This window comes from Vombatus ursinus, unplaced genomic scaffold (assembly GCF_900497805.2).
Source record: "Vombatus ursinus unplaced genomic scaffold, bare-nosed wombat genome assembly UNPS02010219.1, whole genome shotgun sequence".
In the NCBI taxonomy this organism is placed as follows: Eukaryota; Metazoa; Chordata; class Mammalia; order Diprotodontia; family Vombatidae; genus Vombatus; species Vombatus ursinus.
In genome coordinates this window covers 5,461,959-5,472,368 of record NW_020949997.1, presented here as the reverse complement: position 1 = coordinate 5,472,368, position 10,410 = coordinate 5,461,959, and the positions used below count along the sequence as shown (strand labels likewise).

The window sequence follows — 10,410 nt, the reverse complement described above, 5'->3', positions numbered from 1 at the left end:
CAGTCTGCCCCTCCTCCCGAAGAAGACATTCTCTGGTCTTGGTGGTGCCCGTTTATCTAGCCCCTCCTCATTCCCCGGTTGCTAAGCGAGGGGCCCTCCTCACTTTCTCTCTTCTCTTCACCAAAACCAAAGCTCCCTAGAGGCACCAGTCTGAGGTCAAGACCACAGAAGTGCTAGAAGGCAGTCAGACTTACAGAACTGCCCACACCCATCTAGGAATTGAGTAGCCAAGTGGGCTCCAGTTGTCCATTACTACAGGAGTTCTGTATCATAGGCAGATAGCCAAATACTCCCCTGAGAGGGCACTGGGGATATCATTCATATACTCTCCGTCGTACCAGACACCACCTTCAAAGACTGGGAAGGAGTCAGAAGATAAGCTGCTTTGACACTCCCCAGTTACAGGGGTGTGGAACCACAAAGCTCAATCTTTAATGGTGCTGATCCCAGTGTACATCCTAAGGTCAAAATGGTGAGGTCCAATGGCCAGGGTGTCCTGGGTTCCAGGAACCTGGATTCCCTAGCACTTCCACAAGAAATGCAGAGCTCCCCTCACCTGCTCTGACAACAGCAGCCCAGTCCAGTGCACAGCCCCCACTCCCCTGAAATCTCTGACACCCATCTATCCATCCCTCTCAGCTTGTTCCCACAGACTGAGTATTTTTAGCCATCTTAGCGGAAATAATTTGCCTGGCTGATGACAAAAGACTTATACAGTGTTGGGGGACAGAAGGCAGCTGAAGAAACTCCTAGTGTTCAGGTGAAATGTCAAGAAGTTGTCATGCAAAATAATAACTCAAACCTTTGGAGGCAAGAGGAGTACATTTTCAATGAAACCCTTTAAAAGAAGGAGCGACTCTCTTCTTGCTTTCTCTTGGCTTCCGGGTTTTGGGTAGGAATTCATACAACACCGGCACAGAACTAAATTCCATAGGAAGACAGGTGGTGGTAAACACAGAGAAAAGGAGATTTTTATATCACCGGATAATCACATTTTCTATTTCTCTATTTCTCTAGCCCGTTCCCCCACAGAGCTCAAAGCTTTTTGCAAACCCTTTCATCTTCCTGCTGCGAGTAGGCGGCAAGCTATTGTTGCCCCGGTTTTTGCAGAGGGGAGAGACTGAGGCACCGAGTAGGGAAGTGCCTGTGATCCAGGCTCACCGGGTGAAGCAGAGGCAGGGCATGCTGACTCCCATAGGGGAGCTAGTTGAAGGAACAAAGAGCACAGGCTCTCCTGAAAAGGAGCCCCAAACCAAAGGAAGGGCAGAAAAAGGGAAGCGCCAGGATACAAAACCGCCAACAATTCTCAGAGCCCTTGCAGGGCAGCAGGTACTGTTGGGGAGGGAGGAGATGACTCCACTACCGCCTCAGAGATTTGCCTTCCCTGGAAATGTTCAAATCTGGCCTTCCTTGCTCTTTGGAAACACTCCCGGGTAAGCGCCCTTCCAGGGAACTCAGGCAAGGCTGATTGGGGAAGCCAGGCTCCCTGAGAAGGGAAAGGTACCCAGTTTGATCGGGGACTGCAGGGCTGAGGAAAGAAGCTGTCTCTCTTCCTTTGTGAAGTCTTCTCCAGGATTTGGCCTTGGATGCTCATCTCACTCCGCCTCACCCTCTACACAGGGTGGAAAGCAAATGCTCCATCCCACCAAGTTCTGGAAAAATAAAATTATGCTTCAGAACACATACACATACATACACACTCACAAACACACACTCATCCACACATAACACTCTCCTCAGCTGGCTCCCCAGCTGATCGAGAAGAGGGGGATTTGAAGAGCTTAGGGCTACAGGTAGAGAGAAAAGGCCACTGGGAGCTACCCAGACCGAAGGCTCCACTATATAAAACAGGGCAGGTTCAAGGACCCTAACTGGGACCCCAATTCACCAAGCTGTCTGAGTCCATTGGCGGCAAAGGATCCTGCGGAAGGCCCTGCGGAAATCCTGGTTGAAAATTGTATAGATGACGGGATTGAGGGAACTGTTGCAATAACCAATCCAGAAAAAGAACTGAAAAAGGCCATGAGGGACCTTGCAGTGCTGGGGGCAGATGGCTCCTAGGCTATAGCTGAAGAAGAAAGGGAACCAGCAGAGGACGAAGACTCCCATCACTACTGCCAGCACAAAAGTGAAGCGCTTTTCTCGGTTCATCTGGGTCCTACGCCTCCATGGCTGCAGCTCTAGGGAGGCAGGTTGTCGGGCCAAGAGCACCTGGCCCCGGAGCGTGGCCAACATCTGGGAGCCCTGGGGAGGCTGAAAGTTTGGGGTTCCTTGGGGAGAAGAGGAAGTTGGAAGGGCTGGAGGCCCACACTCTTCTTCCTCTTCATCTTCTTCTTCCTCCTCCTGCCTATGACTGTCATCCTCTGGCCCCGCAGAGCTCTGGTTGGGAGGCGTGGAAGGTGGGTCTCCAATCTGCTGCCCTCCCTCTCTCTCCCCAGGAGGCTTAGTATGCCCATTGGCCTCACCCACAGCTGAGAGAACAGAGGGTTGCAGCTTAGATATTGCAGCTGCCCCAACAGGGCCAGAGGGCCCAGCGTCCCCATCACCAAGGGCTCGCTTGCCATGGGGACCCTGGCGGTTACGGCGTTTGGCAATTAGGTAGATCCGCAAATAGACCAGGATCATGATGAGGCAGGGTGCAAAGAAGGAACCAATGCTGGAGGAAAGGATGTACCAGGCCTCCTCATTAAGTTTACACTGGGGCCGGCCTCCAGTTTTCTTGCCCTTGTCACCCTTGTAGATGAGTGGGGGCAGTGAGATGAAGGCAGCAATAAGCCAAACAGTGAGAATGATGCCCTTAATCCTTCGGGGCGTCCTCTTGGAGTTGTACTCCAGGGCTCGGCTCACTGACCAGTAGCGGTCCAGACTGATGGCACAAAGGTGCACAATGGAGGAAGTGCAGAAAAGGACATCCAAGGCCAGGTAGACCTCACACCAGGTGTGTCGGAAGTACCAGTATCCCAGCAGTTCATTGGCCAGTGAGAAGGGTATGATGAGGGTGGCCACCAAGATGTCAGCTGCAGCCAGGGAAACCAGGAACAAGTTCTGTGGGGCTCGAAGGGAACGGCTAGTCAACACGGCCAGGATGACTAGTGCATTGCCAAAGATGGTGAAAAGGATGAGAAAGGTGATGACGGCTGCAATGGCTGCCGTGGCCTGCACAGAGTAGGGCTCTGGGCTATCCATAGCAGAGGACTGGAATAGTCCAAAGGGGATTGCCAGGGAAAAGCTATGAGTGCCAGCCCTGCCGCCTTTCGAGGGACAATCTGGAGTTAAAAGCAGGACGTCCACCAGTGGGCGGGGGGCCGCTGGAGAAGGGGGCAGTCTCTGGGGAAGGCACCCCAGGGGCTAAGCCAGAGACCTGGAGGACCAGCCCATTCTGTCTTGGGCCGAAGCGCAGCATCCAGCCCCCATGACTGGCTAGAGGTCGGAGGTGGGGTGGAGAGCAATAAGGGCACAGTTTCGTTCAGTAGCTGCGGCTCTACATCCTCCTCTGGGCTTAGGCTGCTGGTTTCCCTCTGGTCTGCCCCAAAGAAGTTTGTGAAGTTCCTGGGGGCTTCTACCCCTTCCCTTTTGGGGTGCCCCTGCGGTGCGCTCTACTCCTGAAGAAAGTTGCGACCTCCGGGCGTGAGGCTGTCCCAAGCCAAGATCTGGTGGGCTAGGGGTAGGTGGGCAGTGAGGAGGAAGCTCCGAGCATCTCCTGCTCCTTCACAAAAGCGCTGTGAGGGGTGAAAACTCTCTCCTTTCCAACCCTGAGCGGAACTGGAACCGTGATGTCAGGCGAGCAAGGCAGGCTTGGGAGGCAGGCTTGGGAGGCAGGCAGCCCCGGGCAGGGGGAGTGGAAGGGAGGAGACGGAGTAGGGGAGGAGACGTGGAGGGGAGGGGAGGGGAGGGGAGGAAGGAGTTGGGGCGGGGAGGATGGGGGCAGGAAGAGAGGGAGGGAAGCAGGGATGGAAGAGGTGGAGAGAAGGTGAGCACGGCCAAAGGGCGGACAGCCGGGGAGCCCGCAGCAGCGTAGCCTCCTTTCGGGGAGCCCCGCTGCCTCCTGCGCTCTTCCCCTCACCTTTATTTTTGGAGAGCCACTGCCGAGGGGTCCTAGAGGGAGGGGGTTGGGTGTGGCGAGCTTGCGTGCAGTGGTGGGGCTCCAGGAAGGGGAGAGATGCGGGGAAGACTGTTCGAGGGGAGTGGGGATGTCAAGAGTGCCGGATGGCAAGCATTACATAAGAGGGGGCTCAGGACGTGTGGCTGCAGAGGTCAGTCAGTTGAGGTAGGGCGGGAGGATGTGTGGGGTTGGCTGGATTGGGGAGAGGGGCCGGGAGCGAGGAGCCAGGGCTGGGCCATCTATGCGGGCTGGGCGGCCCCGTGCAAGGGGCGTGGGGAGTGGGGGGAGCCGCTTGAAGCGTGGGGTGTGGTGGGACGAAGGGGTGGCTTGCGCTTGCAGGCGGAACCCATCTAGCCTCCCCCAGGGGCCTGGGGAGGGGGGCGGAGAGGCAACCAGTAGCCTACTGCGTTGCCTCAGCTCTAGGGATCCAGAAGGCAGCCCCCAAAGACCACCCGACTTTTGGCACGGAGACCACCACTACCCGCCCCCCCTAGGCCGGGCACCTCCTCGTGGAGCGCAGGCTGAGCCCAAGACCCCCTTCGATCGCCGGTTAGAGAGCGCCCCCTGCTGCCTTCGGAGCGCCCAGGACCCCCGCCAAGGCTAGGGCTCCCTCCAAACACCCCTACCGACGGCAAAGGGGGAAGATTTCATCTGTTCTTGGGCATCTAAATGCGTCCCCGCCCAGAAAAGCAACAGGAGAGATGCCCAGGTTTTCGGATCGGCAGCGAAGTCGCAGCAGCAAGTTTTTTCTCTCTCCCTCAGATGGGGTCTTACGATGCAGAGAAAAAGCAGCTCATTTATTTTCCCTGGGTGATCTTTCTTCCTCTCTTCCCCAGCTCATGCCTCAGTTTCCCTTCTTATTCAGGCCCTCCTGCCCTCTCCCCCAGGAGTCTGAGACATACACTCTGTTCCCAGCCTGAGGACAAACGAGATAAGACATGTGCTGATCTGGTCCCATAGAAACAGCCCTAATAATTCATAGTAAGAATAGGTGAAGAGAAGGCTGACCTGGCATCCTGTGTCCCTCTGACCCATGGACAATTGTATCTGCAGATGGAAGGTGATGTGGAGAAAAATTAATAGGATGGATTCTTTCTTTGTCCTGCCCCCTTCCTAGAAGCAGGGTCAACATCACTCACTCAGTAACTCCTCCCCCCCCCATACCACCTATAGGTGAGGGAGAGAAACACCCTGCAGCTGTAGTCCCCTGCAATCTCTGCAAAACACTTTAAACAGCTCTGGGAGAGTCTTAGTTCCAGTGCTAGAGACTAATAGACTGGAGGGGAAGAGTTAAAAGAATGTCTTTAACTTGATATCTCCAGCCCCAACACACACACACACACACACACACACACACACCAGCCTTCCCCATTCCATCTATCCCTCAGCCCACCACTATATTCAGCCTGACACTGCCTGTCCCTTCTACCGCTCAGGCTGAGCCTTCGGATCACTGATGATTAGGTACCAATCCTGGTACTGAAAGCTGTAACTTTGGCTTTGGGGGAAAGTGGCAGACTGTACTTTGCCCTAGAGCCAACTCTAGCAACTAGAAACAATTCAGCTTAGCACCTAGTTAGCAAAATAATTTGTTAAAACAAGAAGCCAGCAGATGGCTTTCTTCCTTTCCACCCTCACCCACCACCATGAAAAGCCTCAAGGTTTCCCATTCTATGTCCTTGCTCAAACACACACGTGCACACCTGGGATCTCTCCCACCCCCAACAGTGACTCAACTTGTCTTAAGTTGATTTGAGGGGCCCCTTCTGTGTTGCTTGCCCCAGGCCCCCAAAACTGATGTTACTAGTCTTGCCAGTATCATTGAGATGGAGCTGATGCTGAAGCTGTTGAGGCACCACCTTCTTAATCCTGAGCACCGAGCTTGAGTCTGGACCAGCCTAATCAGTGTGCTTCACGCTACTTCCAGAAGCCCAGCAATGTCTGCCTGAGACAAGAACATGACACTCCTTGTAGAAATAGGCATTAATCCACCAAGAAGAAAGAACACTTCACAGCAGTTCCTGGCCAAGAACCAGATTTCCTCTAGATCCCCTTCTAGGTGGCAACACTAATGTCCAAACTAGAAATTTCTATGAAAGAATAGTTCCTAGCTTACATTTCTATAAGGCTTTCAAGTTTACAAAATGAGAAGCAAACTGGTAGAGGAGATAAAGAGCTGGCCTCAAAGGCAGAAAGACCTTAGTTCAAATCCCATTTCTACCACATACTGGCTGTGTGCCCCAGGACAAGACACTTAACTTCTCACTGTTGTTGTTCATTCATGTCCCACTCCCCGTGACCCCATTTGGGGTTTTCTTGGCAAAGATACTGGAGCAGTTTGCCATTTCCTTCTCCAGCTCCTTTTATAGATCAGGAACTAAGGCAGACAGAGTTAAGTAACTTGCCCAGGGTAACTCAGCTAGTAAGTGTCTGAGCCTGGATTTGAACTCATGAAGATGAGTCTTCCTGATTCCAGACTGGGCACTCTATCTACTGCTCACCACCTAGCTGCCCCTCACTACTGTCAGCAAGTGTAAATTGCAGAGATGGTGATGACCTGAAATTGATGGAGGGATCTTCCCCACCTGGGAGTTTCCTATACCAATGAAATCACAGGTTCTAGCCTAGTTTACAAAACATTTTGCTTATAACTACTTCCATGAGGTAGGTATGGAGGAATGAATTGTTCCCTTTTAATAAGTGATGAGAGGTTGTTGCCCTGGAAGGCAAAGCTCAAGACTTTCCCTACAGTTGAAGCTGAAGGTAGCACAAAGTCTGTTCAGTTAATATAAGACACTAACAACTATGCCCACTTGAACTGTTAAAGGTGATAGGATACCTTGCCATCACTACCTGTAGTGGAGGTAAGACAGTCTGGGGACCCACAAAACATCTGCTCCTAAGAAGGGCACTACCACCACCATCCTCCCAATCACCTCAGGACCATCCATAAATTTCCTCTCCCTCATTCATCAAATTAGGTGTCAAAGTCTGTGGATTCTACCTCTACAAATTTTTCTAATCTACCTCTCACTGCCCCCACCCTTGTTCAGGGTCTCATCACCTCACATCTAATTTACCATCTCCCCTACCCCAATCTATCCGAACTCCACTTTACCCTTCTCAAATTATCTTGATTTACTTAGAAACCCCCATAAAATATAAGTTTCTTGAGGGGCAGAGGCTAGGTTGTTTTCATATTTCCAACATCTAGCACAGTGCTTTGCAGATGCAGTAGGTATTTAATAAGTGTATAGAATTGATGTGCAATTAACATTTGGAGTGCCCAGAACCCCCGCCTTTATGTTGAAACTCAAACATGACAGTTCAGAACTTATTTCTTAATTCAAATTTTATTTAAAGTTTCCTTAAAGGAATGGCAAGAAAGCTTGGTTTCTCCCTTTGGCCATTGGTGGCTAGAGACAGAAAGGTTATCAATGCTCACACGAGCACCATCTTCTGGGCCTTGAACTCCTTCCACCATCACCTGTAGAAAGATAGATATTCAAGGTCATTAAAAAAATGGACAAAATCAATTATGTTGGTCTACATTTTAAAGCCCTTCTTCCTTTACCATCTCTTTAGTCTCTTCTCTTAAATGGTACCAAACATTTTTAGAGAATCATAAGTACCCTTGAGATACCTCGTGGTTAAAGGGATCTACATTCTCTCTGTACTTTACCACTAAACTCTAAAATAGAACTACGCTAAAAAGAGTAGATAATAAATTCAAGAGTTCAAGACACACCCCCTCTTGGTTTTTTCCTCCCAGGAGATATTCCTTTAGACAACATGCTTAATTATCTACTTCTTTCTGATTCAGTTATTCCTAAATGGACCAAAACCCACTTATTTCCAACCTCCAAGAAAATGGAAAACTATTTTCTAGTATCCCAAAGGTCCCAAAACTTTGGAGAGTGAAGTCCCAGAACCCATGTCCACAGTTTCCCACCCATCATAGAGAGTGAAATACTTACCTGTATCTTCCGTGGTGCCCGTAGCTTCATTTCTACCCAGCTCCAGGATGAGCTTCGGTGCCCCACACTGGACCAGATTAGATGCCAACCAAACTGAGCCCGAGAGTAGACATAGACACTAATGGTTCCTGTCAAAGAAAGCCACCTCCTTGGAAGGAGATCCGAATCAGGGACTCTTAGAGATTGCACACATTAGGAGAAGCCAAGTTTGGAATGGTTCCATTCACTGTATAAACTTGGACACTAGTGACCCTTTGTTGTCTGTCTCTGTCCATTCTACTTCATGAAATATGTGAGGAGGAGGGAATATATATTTTATATATATATATATATATGTTTATATTACATAAGATAGCAAGAAGCCATAGAATATATCTACATACATACATATGTTTATAGAGTATATGTTATCTGTTTGTGGAGTGTGTATATAGTATATATTTATAGAATCATGTTTATAGAGTATATATATATTTTATGCATACTACATATTTACTAAGTGTATATCCTATGTATATATCTGTGTACATATATAAATATGTGTATATATTATGTGTGTTACATGAATTGTATTATAAATATTAATGTATATATATGTCTGTATATGTGTATACTCTATGCCTCTTGCTATCTTATGTAACATAGGCACCACTCCCTGCCCCCTTATTTCATGGAATAGAATGGACAAAGAGACATACATAGATACATATGTTTTGTATTGTGAATATATGTGACAGACATACATATATACAGATTGTATGCCAGGCATAAACACATAAAATACATAGCATGTATGTGTGTATGCTCTATTATTAATAGATGGCATTTATATCACACTTTAAGGTACACAAAATCTTTTATTACTAATAATAGTTATCATTATGTAGCACTTTAAGGTTTGCACAGTACTTTATATATGCTATATCTCATTTCTAGGCATCATTCCCAGAGAAAATGGTCCCAAGCAGAGCACAGTGAACAGAGATGCCCAAGGTCTGGAATCCCTCTGAAATGGAGGCATAAAGCCAGATGAAATGGGGGCCTTGATACTCTATGCCCCAGGAGGAGGGTGGGAAGAGTCTCAGCTTTCACCTGGCTGCTACATTCCAAACGGAATCCGGGTGAGAGTTAATCCATCTCAAAGGACTGGAGAGATGGTAATCTACACATAGGCTTAAGTAGCAGCTAGCACACTCAATCAACCAGATCTGGGCTAAATGCTCACATCCTGCTGCGTCCCAATCCAGAGAGATGGGAGAATGCAATCCAGAAGTACTCCTAGAAGGGTCCAGCCCGGTGGGTTCTCAGAACCTTGCAACCAGGTCTCCCCACCCCCAGTTACATTTGACACCTACCCATGCCCGGCTGCAGGGGACCGTACCAAAATCGAACCCATCTGGCTCCGTGCAAGATTGGGCTAATCAGAACAGCTCTGGGGACTGTTTGTGGCGAAGCCTGATTCTGCAGAGACAGATGGTTTCCTGGGGTATGGAAGAAGACAAGGAAAAAATAGAGAAATCCAACTGTAAAAGACTTAGAATCTCCAGTACTAAAAAATTTAGGATTTTTACTGGCCATTGGGCAGGCACAACAAAATCCCAAAACATCAACATTAAAGATGATTTTGGAAATCCTCTGTTCTTATTCTCATTTTAAAAGTAAAGAAACAGACGCAGACAAGTGAATTTTTTTTTTTAAAAATCACTGAATCGGGAGCCCAGACACCTGGATTCAAATGACTAGCTATGTCAACTTGAACAAGGCACATTACTTTTTCTGAACCTTCATTTTCCTCATCTGCAAAATGAACTACTTTATCCAGAGCCCAGTTGCCTTCTACATGTAAGAAGGAAAAGAAAAAGGCACCCAGGGTTTTGGTTAGATTCAAATATCATTCTCTTGGTGTCATTGCTGGCACCAAACAGGCCTTTGTACTTTGTGGGTTTAACAAACGGTATTGAAGGGCAGGAAGTTGGGGGTCTCGTTTGAAGGGAATGTTCCAAAAGATTATAGATGCTCACAGCAGTCTTTATTGACCTTGCCATATCCACCTCCTCCCCTCAATAGGGAAAGGAAATTTAACATTTATATAGTGCTTTAAGGTTTACAAAGCACTTTTTATATCTATGCTAACTCATTTGATCTTAACAACCCTGTGAAAAAGGCTGAACAAATATTATCCCCATTTTATATATAAGTAAACTGAGGGTGAGTTGTGACTTACCCAGTGTATCACCTAATTTTGGAGTTAAGGTTTTGACCAGGTCTTCTAAACCCAATGCTCTTTCTACTAACAGGCATCTATGTGCCTGCACTCAGAATTTCACCCTT

General features: G+C 48.6%; 1 protein-coding gene across 2 annotated transcripts; it reads right to left on the bottom strand.

Moving 5' to 3' along the window:
* Window positions 1-943: 943 nt before the first annotated feature.
* On the bottom strand, window positions 944-3,822 carry ADRA2B (adrenoceptor alpha 2B). 2 transcript variants are annotated; one of them, XM_027853960.1, is made up of 2 exons: window positions 1,889-3,822; window positions 944-1,652 (listed from the first exon to the last, which is right to left on the bottom strand). In XM_027853960.1, coding segments are annotated over exons 1-2 (1,299 nt in total). In that variant the 5' UTR covers window positions 3,187-3,822; the 3' UTR covers window positions 944-1,651. The 2 variants fall into 2 exon arrangements, with proteins under 2 accessions (XP_027709761.1, XP_027709762.1); XM_027853961.1 differs by having other exon boundaries at window positions 2,032-3,822.
* Window positions 3,823-10,410: the final 6,588 nt, after the last annotated feature.

Excerpts from the sequence above, each read along its gene's own strand:
- ADRA2B (XM_027853960.1), bottom strand. The coding sequence starts at position 3,186 with ATGGATAGCCCAGAGCCCTACTCTGTGCAGGCCACGGCAGCCATTGCA.